Source organism: Gadus macrocephalus, chromosome 16 (genome assembly GCF_031168955.1).
Source record: "Gadus macrocephalus chromosome 16, ASM3116895v1".
Classification (NCBI taxonomy): Eukaryota; Metazoa; Chordata; class Actinopteri; order Gadiformes; family Gadidae; genus Gadus; species Gadus macrocephalus.
Genome location: NC_082397.1, coordinates 3,580,844 through 3,601,427, shown reverse-complemented (window position 1 = coordinate 3,601,427; position 20,584 = coordinate 3,580,844). Strand labels below are relative to the sequence as shown.

Sequence of the window (20,584 nt, the reverse complement as noted above, 5' to 3'; positions counted from 1 at the left end):
ATTCCATACCCAACCTTTAACTGACAATCAGGTTGGTTTTTTCTTAAGTGCTATTATTCTCCATTTCAAAGCCGATGTGTCCGCAAAAAGGAGAAAAAATATAGGTTTTATTTGTCAAAAAATATCCGATACTTTTTGAGGAATGACATTTTCAGCCAATACTGAGCAGAGATGAAAGGTGTTAAAAAATGCAATGGATGTCTATGTACACTTTTGGTTGTTCTAGAATCTAGAAGGGGTGTGAAATATTAATAATAGGCTTTGGGATGAATTATATTGTGCCTAGTGGCTGCTAAGGTGCACATACAGTCAGATAAAACTCACTGAATGGCACAATAACAGGAGATAAGTTAGACTTATCTTCATCTCCAGGTATTCAGCTACCAGGGTAAGTGATTCATATATAAATCGGTGCATAAAATGGGGGGAATATTGAATGAATAACAAGTACCTCTTTACTCAGACACTTCAAAGCAGCCAACAACACAAGACATGGGCTTATGTTTGCCTATATGTATTAAGATTATTTAAGATAAGCTAGATAAGATAACACTATTAAACCCTGAAGGTAAATTTCAGTGTTGCAGCAGTGCGATGAAATTAGCGCGATTATATCGCATCAACACCTCTCATTTTTAGTTGATTAATAACAATTAACGCTTTAACACACCCTTTTTCTTTTCTGTGTGACTTTTGTTTTTCCCACAGAATGTCAAAATTTATTTTTGATTTTAGTTCCACTTACTTTACATTCAACTTCACTTGCCGTAAGTGACTGTCTGATAACAATTATACTATGTGACAGCCTGCTTACAATTCTCAAATCTGTGGTGTTCCGTAAGTTTCATATTCAACCCACACTGAGTAAATCAATAAAACTCCCTCAAGATCACTTGGACTAGTTTTTTTGGTATGAAGTACATTTGGTATGAATTATCATGTGTCATTCCGTTTGATAATCTTATTTCACTTTAATATGAGTGTATTTAAAATAAAATGTAAAAAATGTGATTAATCGTGAGTTAACTCACTAATACCATGCGATTAAACGCGATTAAAAATGATAATCGTTAGACAGCGCAAGATTAAACATGGATTACGTTGATCTTTTCCTGATCTCAATGAATCATTCGGGGAGTAAAAGAATGAACCGCTGACCACAAAATATACACGTCACATCAGCGCTGTGCAGTTAGTCGTAAGCTACTGCTCTAACACCGCTTGACAACCCCTCCTACTCTGATACTTGATGACCTTGTAAACCCAGGTTACAGTTTGTCACACATCCCATAATTGACGGTATTAGCAGAATTAACTCCTACTAGCTCGGGGACAGCGGCTCTGGAAGGCCTTCCATGGGTTCTTTAACCCCTGGCGAAACAGACAGCTAGTGGCCATTCAGCCTCAAACGACCCGAGCAGGCCATTAAATGTGGCGTCAACGACTAAATGTTGACCTCGTGAGACCTCTAACATGAGGGCAAATAACGCCCCAAAGAACTAGTCTGGAACCATTGTCTAGCCGGACCTTAAACCTCAACCTCTCAGGGCTATAAGGTCAGGGGTCATGACCTCGGTGACCCTAAAGGGTTTCACTGTCTACACATGGCTAGGCCCGACACATCTTCGGGCATCACAAGCTAACCAATTATAACATCGAACATAACCTTAAAATATTTTGGCTAAATCTATCGCTCAAATGTGTCTCGGTTATTCTCTGACATCTTCTTATTTTAAAGACATTGCATTTCCCGATATTTTTGTGTTATTAGGTTGGGTAGGTTGTTGTTGGGGGTGTTGGGAATCTCTGCAGTTGGTCCTTTAGATATCGTTGAGCAGGACACCCCCTACCACCTCAATAATATATACTTTATTTTCATTAAAGATCCCATGGCATGAAAATGTCACTTTCTGAGGTTTTCTAACATTAATATGAGTTCCCCTAGCCAGCTGTGCTCCCCCAGTAGCTAGAAATGTTTTGGGGTGTAAAACGAGCACTAGGCTAAGTTCAGACGCTCCGTTTTTGGAATTTTCCCCGTACGTCGTCATAAGGGGGGATGCCACCTCCCACTTCTCTGCTTTGCCAGCCCAGAGAATTTGGCCCGCCAATGAGACACGACCGTGCGAGCACCACATGTGTGTGTGTGTGTGTGTGTGTGTGTGTGTGTGTGTGTGTGTGTGTGTGTGTGTGTGTGTGTGTGTGTGTGTGTGTGTGTGTGTGTGTGTGTGTCTTCAAATACTGTGTTAGGGGCCACTAAAATCTATATTAAAGCATCCATGAAGTAGCATGCCATGGGACCTTTAAGATTTCTAAATAGTTAAACAATTTGTATTGCACTTTTGCACAAAAATAAGCTCTACGAATAGAGTTTGTAGATCAATCGATCAATAGATCGATTGATAGTTGGACTTACTGATGAAGGAGGTCTCTCCCAGGTAGCCCCTCCTCCTCAAAACCACCTCCAGCACTTTAGACTCCTCATCAACCACGTAGAACTCCGTCTCCAGGGAGATCCAGGACCAGTTGAGACGGAACGGCTGGTTCCTCAGCTGGTTGCCGCCTGCAGACACAAATAAACAAACACAAAAAAGTAAACTCCTTTTTCAGCACAGGAGCTGTTCTCTCTCCAACCCCCAGAGTCCCAGGACTTAGAAGAGAGAAGTTTATTCCCCACCCCGAGAAGCTTCAGAACCAGAGTCTCTCTTGCTAGTTGCCACAAGTCTCTCTTGGTCGTTGCCAAAACGTCTGAGCTAACACCGTTCCAGTTGTTATGACTGACCGTGATGCAGCGCTTTATCATATTAGCATATGATTAAGGAAGACTGAGTTTCGCCAGCCAAATCATTATTCAAAACATGCTAAACACATTGAAATGAAAAACACTTTAAAATGTGCCGTTTTACTAGCCCGGGGTTGGAACCATTATCCCAACACTTTAGGGTTGACTCTGACTCTCGTGTGGGAGAGTTGTGGCGTTTCGCGGATGGCTGAACGCAGGGGGGAGAAGAAGAGCGACTAATTGCTTCATTTATAATTAAGATAAAAGGCGTTTTCCACGCGTTCCTGTCTGAACTGGACTGTTTCATCCCGGGCTTCTGAAACTCCACTCAAATGGACTGGAGTCCTAGAGGGCAACACTGCCCAGAGAAAGAGCTGAGCCACACTAACATCAAAAGAACACACACACACACGCGCGCACACACACACACACACACACACACACACACACACACACACACACACACACACACACACACACACACACACACACACACACACACACACACACACACACACACACACACACACACACACACACACAATCACAAAAATGGACATTCCTGTATGCACACACTTGCAAACCCCATCGCACACACACGCACACACATGTTCATAAACCACATCAACCCTCAAAAACACAGGCTGACACACACCAAGACAAACACACACATGGGGACACAAAGAGGAGCAGAAGCCGTCAAACACTCCGAGGCGGAGTGACAGCAGACGTCCATGCGGTAGCTGTCAGTGTTGAGTGTTTTGGGCCGTTCTGAATAGAGGCGGGGAGCGGGATTCAGGTGACTAGCCAACTAAACAGCAGGCACACGGAACAACAGGCACACGGAACAACAGGCACAAACCTCTGCAGGGTGCCTGGGCATCATTGTGCACAGAATCCACTGGCTTTGTGTTGTTAGACACAAGAAGCATCCATGCTGATCTATTTGTGGGGCTCAGGCAGAAAGGATCCTGCTGTTGTAGTACCAAGAATGACCTCTGGGTGGTTGGTGGTAGGTGGTGGCAGAATAACCCATCACAATTCTAAACCCACAGGGATTTATTTCTGATAATATAAGGGAAATATATTTTCCTGTATTTTGAATATGTTTAACAATTTGTGGTATGTTTAACATATCTTTAATATGTTTAACAATTTGTGGTCTGACACATCTAGCAGGATAGCCAGGTCACAGCTTGCCACCCGAAGACAGCCATAACACAATGAGCCATGACCCAATAAGACAGGCTATAGCTAGATAAACTACAGCTAACCGGTTTAGAGCTCTCCAAGACAATGCAAGCCCGGACATAGTTAACAAAGCTTAAGGTAGCCATGACGTGGTAACCAAGCTAGCTGGGACACAGCTAACTAAGCTAAAGCTAGCAGAACAAAGACCACCATGACACCGTTGCAGCAACAGCTTCTGAGGCTATTGGTAGCCAGGCTAAAACCAACCAGAACATTGACAGCCAAGGTACAAATAGCCAGGCAGCTGACACCAACAGCTAAGCAAGTCAAATTGTACATGTGTGTTTGAGTGCCTGTGTGTGTGTGTGAATATGAATATGTAGGTTTGTGGTTTTGCACGTATGTGTGTCAGTCGACTGCGCATGTGTATACGCGTGGAGTGATTGAGTGCTTACGAGTGCTGTTTGTATGTTTGTGTGTGTGTGCATGAACGCTTGCATGCATGTGTGTCTATGTAAATGCGTGTAAGTGTTCCAGTGCACCTGCACCGCAGGTTTTGCTTCATTATAATCACTGCACTCTCTAAATGTCTCTAAATGCCCCCGTCTCATAGAAAGACACACAAACTGGGACACACACACACACACACACACTCACACACACACACACACACACACACACACACACACACACACACACACACACACACACAACAACAAACTGGATTCTGACAACACGTGGCTAAGATTAGACCAAACGGCTAAAGGCACAAAGTCAAGTAACATGGATTACAACAAGAGACCGTTCTCTCTCCCTCTCCCCCTCTCTCTCCCTCTCCCCCTCTCTCTCCCTCTCCCCCTCTCTCTCCCTCTCCCCCTCTCTCTCCCTCTCTCCCTCTCCATCCATTTCCCTCCCTCTCCCCCTCTCCATCCATTTTCCTCCCTCTCCTCCTCCCTTTCCATCTCTCCCTCCCCCCCCCCTCTATCCATCTATCTCTCTCTCTTCTCTTATTAGTATTTTCTCTCAATCTTTGAATAGGAAAAACTGACAGACAGGAGGACAGACAGCAATACAGACAGACATACATAGAGACAGATACACAGTCCAACAAAGAGACAGCCAGAAAGACAGACAGACATATTAAATAAGATAGACTGACAGACAGAAAGACAGACAGACATGCATGCCGATAGATCCGGCCGGGCAAACAGACCGACAGTCAAACAGAAATACAGAAAGGCAGACAGACAAATAGGCAGGGAAGTGGAACACAGTTGAAGGAGGAGGTGGTGGAGCTGAGGTGAAGTGTTTCCTCAGAAGACGACGTGGAGAACATCTGGGACACCATGTCCAGAACATAATAATGGAGAGCAGAACTCATCTGAATAATTCACCAGACAAACTCAATGCGTCGGCCAGGTTTACCTTTTATAGGGATCATTTAAAACAAAATCATTGGGGGGATTCTATTTTTTGATTAGTCACGTTAAATTATCCAGTCAAATAAAACATTTAACAGTAATTTTCTAGCCTAAAAGCTCCTCACCTCGAACAAAACCAATGTACACAAACACGCACGCACGCACGCACGCACGCACGCACACACGCACGCACACACGCACACACGCACACACACACACACACACACACACACACACACACACACACACACAAGCCTTTCATGTCTTTATAAATGACAAACACAAAGAGACAAATCGACAGTAAGACAAGCAAACTAACTAACAGACTATATACAGGCAGACGGACAGAGATAGACAGACAGACAGACAGCTAGGTAGACGGACAGACAGACAGACAGACAGACAGACAGACAGACAGACAGACAGACAGACAGACAGACAGACAGACAGACAGACAGACAGACAGACAGACAGACAGACAGACAGACAGACAGACAGACAGACAGCTAGGTAGACGGACAGACGGACTACAAAAAGACAGAATTTAACATGCAGAAAGGTAAGCGTAGAACGAGACAGAAAGACGTGCTCTTCGTGATAATCAGGATCAGAATAACATTCAGCACAGCAACACACAAGACCCACGCACACTCAGCTACACGCATGCATACAATACTTTCCGGTGAGGTCCGGTGGTCACCACTAACCCCAACCTATGTTCTCTGATCCACTGTGATCCCTACCTTGTCTAAGATCATAGAAAGCACACATGTTGTTGTGAAGGAGAGGGCTAATGTGTGTGTGTGTGTGTGTGTGTGTGTGTGTGTGTGTGTGTGTGTGTGTGTGTGTGTGTGTGTGTGTGTGTGTGTGTGTGTGTGCGTGTCAGGATCAGTGTACCATATTATGTGTCAGTTTGCAAGTGTGTGTGCGTGTGCGTGTGCGTGTGCGTGTGTGTGTGTGTGTGTGTGTGCGCGTGTTAGTATCAGTGAACCATATTTCGTGATAGTCTGCGCGGGTGTGTGTCTGTGTGCGTTAGTATCAGAGCACCATGTGTCTTGTGTGTGTGTGTGTGTGTGTGTGTGTGTGTGTGTGTGTGTGTGCGTTGGTTATTTATCCAGAGATCCACGGCGGGACAGTGTTCGCTCGGCGGGGCGGACGCTAACACGCTGCAAAGCCATTCAGAGATAATGGGAAAATGAATTATTGGTACCACCCCCCCCCCCCCCCCCCCCCACCCCCTCCTCCCACCTCCACACACATCCCCCCCAAAGACAGACTCACACACGCACACAAAAACACGCACACACACACACACACACACACAAATACAAACCCCCCCACACACACACACACACACACACACACACACACACACATTCTCAGACCCACACATACATTCTCACACACATACATTCACATAGGCACCCGGAACATTCCAGACCATTTATAGGTAAGCCGTGTCACACATTAGCCCGCGGCCGCTACCCAGGGTGTACTTAGTTACCGGCGTGAGGACGGCAGGGTAGACATTAGAAACCCTGGGACACAGAACACAGGCGTCCTTCAAAACCGCCACACCGCCACCGCGCAGCTGTTTGCTCTCATATAAAACCTCCCAGGTAGCAATCTCTTATTTTTCATATGGACCCATCCCCCGGGACTCGTGAGCGTCGTAAAAACTCAGGGAAAAACAAGACAAATATGCTGACATTTGATGTTGTTTTCATTTCCGCCGCGGATAAATATTAGGTTATAAAGGAGCCCGGTGTCTGCGCCTTGGCGGGTCGTTTTGTATCGCGGACGAGCCGGTGTGGAGGAGATGGGGCTCCTCCCGCCGCACTCCTCCTCTTCCTCCTTCTTCTTCTTCTTCTTCTAGGGAGGAAGTGGAGGAAGTGGAGGAAGTGGAGGGAGCCAGGCCCACTTCAAAGGCCCCTCTCCGGAGAGGCCTGGAGTTAATGTTCACCCAGGGCCACTCGTGTGTCTGACAGGGAACGTACTCTCAGAGATCACGGGAGTATTAGCATTGAGTAGGGTTGAACGATTTTTATGTAAATAAACTAATTGCGAATATTTCAAACCATATTGCGACTGCGGTTTAGTATGCGTTTTATTTATTTTTTGTTCCATATGTTCTGTTTTATTCACTAAACAAGCAATACATCATTCTGTGCTATGACCAACACAACATTGGAAGCAGTCAACATATAAACTGCTCTTTCCTTTAGGGCAGGCCTATGTGTTGAGATAAAATGATGCTTGAATTGATATTATAACATCTTTATTCAACTATTGAAGTGTAAAAGAAAAATATATACGAATCTTACTGATCTCAAGTCAGCAACAGGAAGAAATCCCAAACATTTTTTGTTTGGGATAATCGCAGCCTTCGTGATTTGCAAATCGCGCTCTATTACATTGCGACATCGGTTTGAATTAGAATAATCATTCAGCCCGAGCATTTAGCATGTCGTCATCCAGAACGCATGCAATCACAGACATTGTAGTGGACGCTGATCATTAGTCTACAGGCTGCTCTACCCTGATGATCCCTCCCTCGATATATTTCTCTACCCTCGAGGAGTAATGCATTTCACCTGTGATGGACAGGAAAGATGGATGGAAGAGATGTGAGGATTGGGCAGAAATGATCTCAAAAAACTCATACAGACGCAGGTGCAGAAGGAAAAAAAAAAGCACAATAATATCCACATGTATTGAATATTTATCCTTATGACTTGTGTGAGTTACTATTCTGTGATTTAGCAGATGCTTTTTATTCATTAATCGGCAGGTGTGCGTTGGGGGGCAACTTGTTAAGGGGTCCTTAGCAGTTAGGCTGCAGTTATTGGTGATCCAACCCAGGTCCTTTCTGCTCTGATTCGAATAGCCAGACTGTCATGTCCCCGTTTGATGCACAGACATGCAAATTATTTAGTACACATCTACAGTCTACTCGATATCTTGATCATATTTATTATTACACTGACTCCGATATATAATTCAAGAAACTCAGAGGACCTCCGAAGATGCTGGCCGTCTTGCATTGCACTCTGCACAATTAGTGATGGGAGTTCATCCGAGTAGCCAGCCATACACACTTAATAAACACTTGGTATTAATACGAGGCTGACGCCAGGCCTGGCGCCCACTGGAATCTCATCCTCTGATTATAGCTTATGCTTCTGGTGTCGCTAGAGCCCCAGGGCTGGGGCTCGGGGCCAGGGTCCGATGGGTTAAGGGCCGTTTGAGGGTTGGTTGCAGAGTGCTTTGGGTTGGCCGGGGTGGGTGGGGGGGGGCATGCCAAGTCTGATCTGTCATGCTGCAGACTGCCCGTATATGGTCATCCCTGACGAAAAGGGACGGGACCTCCCTCTGTCTGTTTACACGGACAGATGAACATGCAAAGTGACAGACAGAGAGTTGGCCAAATAAAAGCAGGGACAAAAGGATAGACAGACTGACGCACACCACACACACACACACACACACACACACACACACACACTCATAGACACACAATTGCGTCTAATTGGTCGGACGATGAGGAGGGATAAATCGAGACAAAGCCCTGTCTCTGTTTTAATGGAACAATGGGTCTAAAAATACCGATAGCCGGCCGGTCCCGGAGATGACCTTGTGGATGTCCATGAACCTGCCTCCTCTAATCCCCGCAGTTGGCATCAGCATACCGTAGCTACGTAAGCCCCCAGCTTAAGACCCCCAGCACGGACACCAGGGCCGGAGGCAAACCTCAACACACAACACCCGTCTCCACCCATTGACTGTTTTCCTCTAATCCTCAGATTCCAAACCCAGATGTATTCAGATGTATTCATAGGTTCAACCCACAGTCCACTACTGGGTTGAATTAACGCTTTTTTTGTAATGTAGGTCTGATTCAGCCCGTTCTCATGCTGCCGCCGTTGTCGTTTCAGCACTGCTCACTAGTCACTGTAGCCTCCTGAGTCTCACGGACATTAGAGAGTCGTCTTGTGTTTGCAAATCTCCGTCTGTATTGAATGGTCAAAAAAAGAAAAACGCTAATAAAAAACGTTCAACCTAGGAGCAATGTTTTCGTTTGGTTGAGTTAAATGTTAATTTCTGTTAATATCCTACTTGTATTCATAGCTTTTTAAAAGCCCTGACATTGGACCCTGGATCAATTAGCAATAGCAGCTACTCACACGTCTTTTTGTGAGTGTGTGTGTATCGGCTGTGCATGTGTGTTGGGTCTTGGTTCATTCATTAGCAAGGAGGTGAGATTGATTAATAGACTTCACACATGGTGTGGTTCCTTCCTCCACGCCTCAACAAAGTTGGATAGTTTATTCATTTCTCTTCCCTAATTGAGATTGTGTCTTAACTTGAGTTAAGCAAGAGGCGAGGGAGTGTGACTTCCAGATGTGGTTCTGGGTTTGATTCCAATGCCTAACCGGTGTGGCTCCAGTTTAACCTGTAGGCATCCTAGAGCATTTTATTTGAATCACCATAACACGTTCCATAGCTCCACCTGCTACTACGGAACCTGACGGGAATGGTTTTCTAAAACCTTTACGACTATCACGACTGCTCAGATTGCATTTTTTTAAAGAGTTTGGCAGGAGTTCCGCTAAAACAGGGTGTGACCTGCCCTTTAATGACATATGGATTCCCTGAATGTCTCTGGGATTAAAGCTTTGGCTAAATGACTAAAGAGTAAACATTAAGCACCAAGGGGGTTTCTTTTTTTTACCACTTTTTCCATGTGTGTGCCATGAAGTCATTTATGTTATCGCGCCGGTGTTGCACAAACATGAGATCAATTCAGGAACAACGCAGGCAAGGAAATGGATTCTTTGTTGTAAGCTTTGTTTGAAGCGAGGCGGTTGGAACAAATAAGAAACTGATAAGAATAGAGCAGAAGAGATTCGCGGGGACAGAGAAATGTAATTATTCATAGGAAAGTCTGTTTGTGTTCCTGTCGCAGTGTATTCATGTCTTGTCACATTGTTATGTATTCACATCCTAATGTGTCCATATTACAACGTATCCATACCGTGATGTCCTCATACCCTAATGTGTCCGTGTCATAACGCATCAATACAATGTATACACATCATCACATCATGTGTTCACGTTAAATGTGGGCACATAATTATGCATCACATAATGTATTCACAGCAAGTGTTCGTTTTACTATGTGGTCCTGCCATAATGTGCACGCCACTTCCTATAAAAAAATAACAAAAAACAACAGCACACCTTCCACAAAAGCCAAACTATTCCCTCCAAACTACTAATGGGGGAGGCGGCGTTTTGGTTGGTTTTCAGATAAATGTGCTCCCCTCACATTCCCACTGAGCACTCCCCTCGTCCCGCTTGGATCAATATTGAAGGGAGCGGGAGCGCGGCACGCTGGTTAGCAGAGCTCCATTCAGAACAGATAGAGGAAATAATGACGAGGGGGGGGGCCATCAGCAGCATTTTCACACAGATAATTAGAGTAATGTCGTGGATGCAGGGAGACACACGCTGTCTTTCTCTCTCTCTCTCTCTCTCTCTCTCTGGTTATTCTGTGTCTGTGTCTCTTGACTCACTGTCTTATTCGCCCTGGCTCTCCCTGGCTCTTTACTCTCTCTTAGGCTCTCTGTCTCCTTCTGTCTCTTCACTCTTTCTTATTCCCTACATCTCTATTATTGTCTCTCTTCTCTCTTTACTCTCTCTTATTCTCTTTCGCTCTGTCGCTTGTTCTCTTTCTCTCGGTCTCTTATTCTATGTCTCTCTCTCTCTCTCTCTCTCTCTCTCTCTCTCTCTCTCTCTCTCTCTCTCTCTCTCTCTCTCTCTCTCTCGCTCTCTTTCTCTCTCTCTCTCTCTCTCTCTCTCTCTTTCTCTTTCTTCTCGCTTAACCTCCATGACGGAGGTAAAGAGGACAGGCCATAATCCTCCTGAAGGAGAGAACACATCACATGATGGAGCGAGAGATCTGGGAAGGATGGTGGGGGGAGAGAGGGAGAGGGCGGAGAGAGAGACAGATATAGAGAGAGGGAGATTGACGAGGAGGGGAGACATATGGGAGAAAGAGAGAGAGAGAGATTGAGGAGGAGGGGAGATAGAGGCAGACACAGAGACAGAGACAGAGAGAGAGAGAGAGAGAGAGAGAGAGAGAGAGAGAGAGAGAGAGAGAGAGAGAGAGAGAGAGAGAGAGAGAGAAGATGGGCAACAGTGGGTGTGTGTGTTTGTGTGAGTGTGCGTATGTGTGTGCGCAATATAAAGAGAGTGATAGTAGTAGAGTTTGGTCATATAAAAGAGGCAATAAAGAGTATTCAAGCTAGAAAAAGAAAGAACAAAAGAGGTAGAAGTGGCTAGAATGAGAGACAGCAAGAGAGAGAGAGAGAGCTAGAGGGGGACATAGAGAGAGAGATAGTGTGGGTAAAAAGGGAGACAGGGAGATGGGTAGAGAGACTGAGAGACTGAACTAGAGAGTCGGATAGAAAGGGAGGGACAGGGGAGAGAGACAGAAGAGCAGAGTGAGCGGTTGGGCGGGAGCAAGAGAGAGAGAGAGAGAGAGAGAGAGCGAGAGAGCGAGAGAGAGAGAGAGCGAGAGAGCGAGAGAGCGAGCGAGAGCGAGAGAGAACGAGAACGAGAACGAGAACGAGAACGAGAACGAGAGCGAGAGCGAGAGCGAGAGAGAGAGAGAGAGAGAGAGAGAGAGAGAGAGCGAGAGCGAGAGAGAGAGAGAGAGAGAGAGAGAGAGATATTCTCATCATTGAAAGCCCCGACCAACAATAAGCGGGCAGAGAGTTGGCCAGCGGTGGTTAGATTTAGGTGGATGTTTTGATTTCACAGCCTCTAAAACCTCTTCCACCGCCAGTACCAGGCAGTGAACCAGAACGCCATAAACCCGGCGGAGGTGGTGGCTACGCTCTGGACCCCCCCCCCCCCCCCCCCGGCGACGCCACTGCGGCCGCTCTGAAGGGGACTTATAAGCGGGGGCGAAGGACCGGAGAATGAGAATGAGAGTGCCCTTCAAGGGGAGGGTGGGAGGTGGCCAGACGGGAGCGGGTGAGGGGTTAAGGGGAGGCACGGGGAGCGGCCAGGACTTTGGGCTCAACGGGGGGGGGGGGGAGCTTCTCGACCTCTTCGGAAGGTGACCCCGCCCGGCGCCCCAACCAACAATCTACCGGCTGCTCCTTTTTTTTTGCTCTGCCGTGAACCTGGAGTCTGAGGTCGCCACAGGAACGGCGGTCAGCTTGATCTCCCCGACCACTGCCCTAAAGCCGCCACCTTTCCAAATAAAAGCCGCTGCTGCTGTGGCGCCAGCGGCTGAGAAGTGTGGCTGTTGCACTTCTTTTGTTCTGGCAAGAAGACCGTGGTTATTATTCGGGGACTGGTGGAAAGGACACAGCTTTATCATAAATGCCCTACAGGCAGGGGAAAAAACAAAAACAAAAAATAAACACAAAGTCAAAGCCATATTGTGCAGGCAGCGTTTGAAAGGAAAGGCGCTGAAAACAGGGTGAGCTATGGGTTAAAGTCACAGGCCGCGGGATTGAAGCGGCGGCGAAAGCTTGGCGATAATAACTCTCTCTCTCCCTCTGACAGTCGGCTAATCACGAGATATTAGCATTCATGGAAAGTCACGGAAAGAACAGATGCTCTTTTCCTCGATTACAATTTGTAGCAGTGCTTTGTACATCATTAACATCACTTGAGTGAAATTAATACCCCCCTTTTCAGTCTCAGCGCGTCGCCACGTACCCACACCCTGTTTTAATCTTTAAATCCTTCCTCTCCCTATAGCTAGACCACCAGAATGTGATGTGTGGAGCGGCTGGCAAAATAAGGCGACTTGATTTTTAATTGGCTGCGCAAGCATGGGCGCTATCTCAGTTCTGAAGCAGCAATCAAAAGATGATTAAACTCAGATGCAGTATGTAACTAGGAACTTTTTACACTGTCCCGGTGCAGATCCGCTAGCTGCCAGCATATTAGTTAATTCAACACATAAACATTGGCAGTTTTTGGTTTCAAACTCTAGCATTACGCATACCAAAACCGCAATTTTCAAATTCGCAGCTTGTAGACTGTGCACTATTCGGGTTGTGCTAACCATGCACTTTTCATGGACCTTTTTCACAAGATTCACACAAAACCAAGAAGCTCTGATGGGCAGGGATACTCTGGTGGTTAGGCCGATCGACTCCTATCTGAAAGGTTCTTGGTTCAACCCCTGATGTCTGCAGTCCCTCCGTCTGTATCGTCCTTGAGCTAAGATACCCTGTAGCCCCTATCTGGTCCTTAATGACATTGATTGACTCTGCAACTGACATTGATTGACTCTGTCAATCAATGTCAGTTGCTGTGGATAAAACCGTCTTCTACATTATTGAATAGTTAGTCACAGCTCTAAAAGCCACGAGAAACAAGACTTCCCAGGACTTTTAACTTTAGACTCATGTTCGTATGATGTGTGGCCCCGAGAAGTGGGAGGTGAAAGAACGACAGTGATTGGTCGCAAAGGTCAGCCCTGTCCAGGGGATTCAGCGCCACGCCACGGTACACTAACTGGCTGTCACCTTTTCCCCAATGCCCCGGCAAACACCCGGCTAAACACCAAGCGAAGGGGAACCCTTCTAGGGCTTCAGGAATTTTACACAGAGAACAGATCCCGACGAAGACATGCATCATGCATGGTTCGTCACAGGTCCGACAGCTCGGCCTTGAAAACAAAGCACCCACGAAGGGGGTATATGCCAAGGCCCCTGTCGTCGCATCGGGAGAAAAATGTTTGATATCTCACTCGATGTGACTGGAAATAACCGGACTGAAGTACATGAAGAAACCCAGGGGCTTTTACCGGTAAGCCTATTAGCCCTGCTTGAGAATATTAGTTCAAGCAGTCTCTTTCAAAGAGCTTCATGATGGGGCTGACGTCCGGTTCTGTCAGCTGGTTCTGGCTCTTAGCGAGGGGTACACAGTGTACCGCTCGACCCAGAGCCGGTTATCGGACCGAGGGTCCGGGGTGGCGGCGGTGTCCCCATCAGTACCTGGAGCAGCCTGTCGAGACGTGGGTGTCATTCGACACGGGACCCATTCAGACAATTTTGTTTCTGTTAGGTTTAAAGTTGAGGTGGGGAAACGAGGCTTTGATTCCATTTGATGAGGCGAAGGGCAAGTTCTCTGTGTGATTCGAACATTAATATTTCATCCGAGACATTTTTAGAGGGTTGCAAATGAGGTGGAAACCACGGAGAGACATTCTAAGGGGCAAGGCTGCCAGAATGTACATTTTCCTCACGGCCCTGCTCTTTTTGTACGGCCAGTACAGAATCTTTGACACACGAAAGATTGGAAAAAGGAGGAAATGCAGAGAAGGAATAAATCAGGCAGGGTTTTAGGGAACACATCCAAATGATGTGTCAACGTTAAGTTACACTCCAACCGCACATCTGTTACCATACTGCAGAGGAACATTTGTATACAACTAATTAGACGATATGCAGTTTAATGGGGAAAATAGGCACAGTCACCAGATTCCCAGGAAAAAATAAATAAATTCATATTCGACAAATGTCAATGAGTACTTCAGCTTCAACATCCTCGTCACCAACAATTCTCGAGAATTTGAATATGGTATCAAACCTCCTAAACCAATACCTCAGTCCTGGTTCAGAATCACAACCACTGTCATGTTGGAGCAGGGTCGTCTAGTGGTAAATAGATAGTAAATAGATAGATAAATAGTCATTAGAAGGACGTTATTATCAGTGATAAAACTAACCCTTTTTCCATTCGGTAAAAACATTTTAGACATTAAAGTAAGAAATCAGTACGAATAACACCCCAACGGTCAAAGTGAAAGAAACCGCTCCCATACCTCAGTTTCTTGGTTTCCGTTTCAAGGAGGCCAGACAAAGACTTTCACCCAGCACACCCCCAGAACCCCGATCATCCTACCTCAAACCCCCTTGACCCCCTACCCAACCCCACTCCTGCGCGTGGGTGTCCTAATTAACCCCCCGGCACCTCGGTGGGTGAGGGGAAGTCCCAGGGGCAGGGGTAGGGGTAGGGATGGGAGGTGTGTGTGGACAACAATAGCCTCAGGGCCGGACGCTTTCCCTGCTGGCTCTCGCTAGCTCGCCCACGAAAGGCTGTTGGAAATTAAATATAAAGACGGACTGGCTCGTTACCGGTCAGCGATGCATCACCGCCCCCACAGACCGCTTTCTGAACTAACACGTGCACCCTGGAGGGGGAGGTGGAGACGGGGGAGATAGAGGGGGAGGGCGAGGGCGAGGGGGAGGGGGAGGGAGAGAGAGAGGGCGAGAGACGGATGGAACAAGATGGGGAGAGAGAGGGAAAGGGAGAAAGAGCGCGGGAGTGAGAGAGGGAGAGTGAAAGAGAGAGACAGCGACAGAGAGAGCACGAGAGGTAGTGAGATAGTGGGGCAGAGAGAGAGAGAGAGAGGGATAAACAGGGTATAATGGGGGCTTTTAGACAAGGACTTATAGGATAGAACACTTGAACATTTTATCCCCGTTTTGCCGGAGAAAAATATAATAACAATAACATGTCACTCTGCTTTGGTGTAAGGTTTTTTGTTTCTTGCTTTCGAAAAAAAACAAAAAAAAAAACGTTTTTCTCCCCACAATCTTGTTTGTCCCTCGTGTCTCCCTCCCCAGCGTGTGAAGTCACTCCTAATGCATTCCTCAGGCTGACAGGAGGCATTGGGATGCCACCACCGGCTCTCCGGGGGTGGGGGGGGGGAGAAAGCAGTTTACTGTGACCGACGCATTAAAGACCCCCTCGACCAATAGAGGCGCTCGGCGCTCCGGGCCCTGTCTGCTCAGGAGCCTCGCCAGCGAGGGACGTCAGCAGGAAGGGAGAAACAAAGAGCGACAGCGGGGAGGAGAGGCGACGCAACGACACGGGGACCAGCCACGGAGGGCGAAAACAAAGAGAGAGGGACGTTCCCTTTCTCGACCTCTGAATGCACCATGTTTGCTCTCTTGTCAGGGCGAATAATGTGGCTGCTGGGTTGGTGGGCGGTGGGCGGTGGGCAGTGAGGGGGTGGGTGGGTGGTGAGGGGGGGGGGGGGGGGGTGTTTGCTGAAAGCATTCGAGTGAGGCCAGTGAATTTAAAAAGCTTGCGGGCCCTGGGTCGCACGCGGTCTCCATACTAATGGAGGCCCCGGTCTCGCCTCTGGAGAGTGGGCGCCTTTCCCAGAGCTGGACGGAGCCACGGCTTTCCCGTTTAGTACCCGGCATGTTTTAAGCCTCCCTCCCTCTTTCACCTGGTGGTTATTGTTGTTCGGCTGGACAAGTCGTCCCCCCCCCCCCCCCCCCCCCCCCCCTCACTCACTCGTGGAAGGGTTTAGCCACAGAGGGAAGACACCCCCAGGTGAAAAGATGGAATCGTAAGGGCTCAAGGGCGGAGGCTGAACCTGGGGTTTTGTGGGCGCTGAAAGAGAGGCTTGGAGTGGAGAGGACCTGCGCGGTGCAGATAAGCACAATCTGAATGAAGGAACCCAGAGATTAAAGGAATCGCACAGAATGGACACAAGTCTGTGTTCCACCGACAGAGCCCGGGAAATGAAACGTCAGTCATCACAAACACGAACCTTGAAAATTATTTTGCCCGAAAAACCAGTTGGGTGAAAACCTTTTTTTGTAAAATGCGTAAACATACGTGGACATTTCATGTTATGTTTCCATCTTCAAAAGGGAGAAATCCCCCCCCCCCCCGCCCACCGGTACCCTGGATTCTAATACGGAGGCATTCTGCCGTGGAGAAGTGTGCTGGGTTTATTCTAAGATGGAGGAAGATCAAAGAGGGCTCTGACGGCATGTGTTGGCTGGTCGCTGATTGTTGGTCGCTCTGAACAGTAGCATACTTCTCTTTGAATCAGCCCGACTTTCACTCTCTTATAAAGCCTGGAAGAAGAAAGGGACTTTGAACAACTACCTGGGATGGGGTATTTCTTTGTATCAGATAGCGTAGATGTCCAGGAACAACATGCATCAGAACAGCCCTGCTATCCACCCACCTTCTTACCTCGCTATCTCACAAAATAACCATAACACTAGTAGAAATAGCAATAATATATGTTTGTATCCTCCATAAGGCTGTAGTAAACAGGGCCTGTGATAGAGTCTGTCGTCTCCAGCGGGGTTTTTGTCACTTCCTGACTCCAGCTGCAGTGTGGGGACCGGAGGGCAGGGGAGACAGAGCATCAGTCCATCAGCTCTCTGGTGTCTTACACCTCCACATTTCCAGAGGCCTTTACAGGAAACTTCAGGGCCCTTGCAAGGGGACATCATCACCTGCTATGACTGCAGGTCATCAGCCGATCGAAGGCCTCCCACTCTGCTCGCGTTTTTTATGCTCAGAAAACACCATCATGTATACGGACAAACGGCGCACACATCCACACGCGCGCACACACACACACACACACACACAAAACAAAGGAACAAATATGGAGACACATATAAACACACAAACACACACTCAAACACACACACATTCATAACCAACAAATGAATATGGACAGCCATACAAACACACAAACACAGACAAACACATGCATGTGTTTGGTAGAAGTCCAATAATGGTTTCTTAAAGTGCTTCCCAAGGAGAGTGGCATTACTAAAGATTCTTGCAGTAATTGTCAGGGCTTCAAGCAGAGCACCACACGCTTTGAGGCGTTGAATATACACACTGTGTGTGCGTCACATTAATTACTCTGCTTGTCTCTTTTCTTCAAGTCCTACAACAATTTAGTATGGCTAGCTCATCTGCATCATCATCCTTTTCCTCTTCGTCCTCATCATCATCATCCCTATCTTCCTCTTACTTACCGTCCTCATCAGTATCATCCCAGCATCATCAACATAGAAATCTTTTTCCCTAATCATCATCATCATGGAACTTTCATCCCAGTCTTCATCATCACCATCATCATCCTCATCATCATCATCATCACCATCATCATCATCATCATCATCATCATCCTCATTTCCATTGTCATCTTCATCAGACATATCCAATTCGTTTTTCTCCCATTAGTTTTCTACCTTCCTCCTCCCTTTTGTCCACTCTTGGCAACAGATATCACATCAGATATCTGAAACACGTCCTGTTTGCTCATAGTTTCCCTAATTAGAAAGCAGATGATCCTGCGGCAGTTTTGATTTGTGGCTCTTTGTAAAATTACAAAGGCGGCCATTTGCATTCGTCCGGCCCAAAGTCAGACAGCCCTCCCACGGTTTGAATGTCACCATCGATCTGTTCTCAACACCACAGCCTAAATCCCTTCTACCTAGCATGGCAGCCAATCAGAATGCTGGAAGAGCATGTTCCCTCATACAGGAGCCAATCAGAACACTTGTACTGCCTATTCCCTCATATATGAGCCACAACGCTGGTAATTCCTATTGACTCATACATGAGCCAATCCGAATGCTGGTAATGCCTATAATGTCACACCATGACCTATCAGAAGGCTGGCAATATATATATCTCCTCATAGAGCAGCCAATCACAATGTTGGTACCATCAAAATAGGGGTCAATCAGAAAACCATAGAGCGTAGGCATTGCCGTTTTCTACTTATCCCCCTGATGTTGCAGCCTATATAATTTTTTAATTGCTAAAAAAAAGATATGGGCTCAGTGACAGTAGGGAATAAAAGTTATATTGCACTTTCTTTGCAGGGCCTAGCTTGATCTTGTTGGTTGCACAAGGGACAGAAATCGGTTGTTAAGTCCCCTACATTAAAGTTTGAAACCTTAAAGGTTTAAAAATACAATATCCCATCTCATACTTTAGGGTTAAGTCTGTCTTTTGCTGGAATTGTTCAGTGCTGGCTTGGTCTGGTTATACGTAAAGCTTCAGAAAACTTAAACTTGTATATGGTTGTTGTAATTAAATTCAGGTATGGTAATGATATAAAAATAATATAGATAATGATGTGTGTTCATTAGAAGTTGAACACACAGTTGAAAATAATATGGTGTGTATACAAACACACAGTTGAACACAGTTGAAAACAAAAGAAACATGAAATATCGTTGAGGGGACTCAACATAGTCAGAACGCGTAACAAGAATAGCACACTGGAATTCAAACCCATCGATTATAGTTCTGGGATTTTGTTGAAGAAGAGCAAACATGAATTGTTGAAGTGTTCCTCTACGGAAGGGACCTCTTAGCTTCAGACTTATAAAAGGCTACGGTTTTGTGTCAGCTTTTTTCCTGAATGTCGCTTTCAACTTTTTTTTCCCGTCTCCCAGGACAAGCAAGTCATTATCTCCACTCCCCAGAAACAATGCAAGGAGAAAAGCTTTTAAGAATATTCACAAGTTCACTCCTGCTGCTCCTGTATGGGGGAGCCAATACTAATGGGCTAATTGAAAATTAATCTGCACACACACACACACACACACACAGACACACACGCAAATAGGCAAAGCCCCCAGCACTGAAAGATAGCATTAGCAGGCTACAAATTGCTCGTGCAGATAACCAAATGAACAGGATCGTTTGTCACCTGCACGTCACATGACCATCACACACCTCCCAGGTCAGAGAGGTAACGAGCCGTGTTTAATGCCCCCAGCCTTTTCCAAGCATGGTAAGTTAATAGACAAGCCGTGACGTTTGATCTTTCAGTGTGCATGGAATATATAAGATGGTTTGTCTGTGTGAGCATATGTTTCCGAGCATGGTTGGCCCATTTAGCGCCCACTCAATGTTTACCAATTTTAGTGAACCATTAAGAGGTAATTATCTCAACGGAAAGAGACAATTTCTTCTTTGCGAACTTTGTCTACTTGTTATTCTTGGTCCTTTGACGATTGTGGTTTGTTTTGGTTTCCTTTTATGCTTCATGTTCTTTTCCATTTGACCTGACGCTGACTTGAGTTTCCGTGTGAAGCGTACTTTGCTTGTATCGAAAGGTGCTCTCTAGATACGAATATTATTATTATTATGATGATGTGGTCGCTGGGTTGAACAGATCTTCCGTTGGTGAAACATTCATTGTCGTGTCTCACTGCGACCTCGCTGGAAGGTTGGTTAGAGAAAACAAGAAATTAAGTTTGACATTTCTTCCGCACCAAAAGATTTTTACGGTATTTAACATCTGTCTTGAGCTTGAGATAAAACTGTCATATTACTAAATGACTAAGCAATTAAACATCATTGAATACAA

The 20,584-nt window shown here is 46.3% G+C and overlaps 1 protein-coding gene across 1 annotated transcript in view; it reads right to left on the bottom strand.

Annotated features, from left to right (window-relative positions):
* frem2b (FRAS1 related extracellular matrix 2b) overlaps nt 1-20,584 on the bottom strand; it is a 97,441-nt gene that overhangs the window by 59,138 nt on the left and 17,719 nt on the right. The window contains exon 3 of the mRNA XM_060075005.1: nt 2,414-2,560. Within this exon, the coding sequence (XP_059930988.1) occupies nt 2,414-2,560 (147 nt within the window). The remainder of the gene's footprint in view (nt 1-2,413; nt 2,561-20,584) is intronic.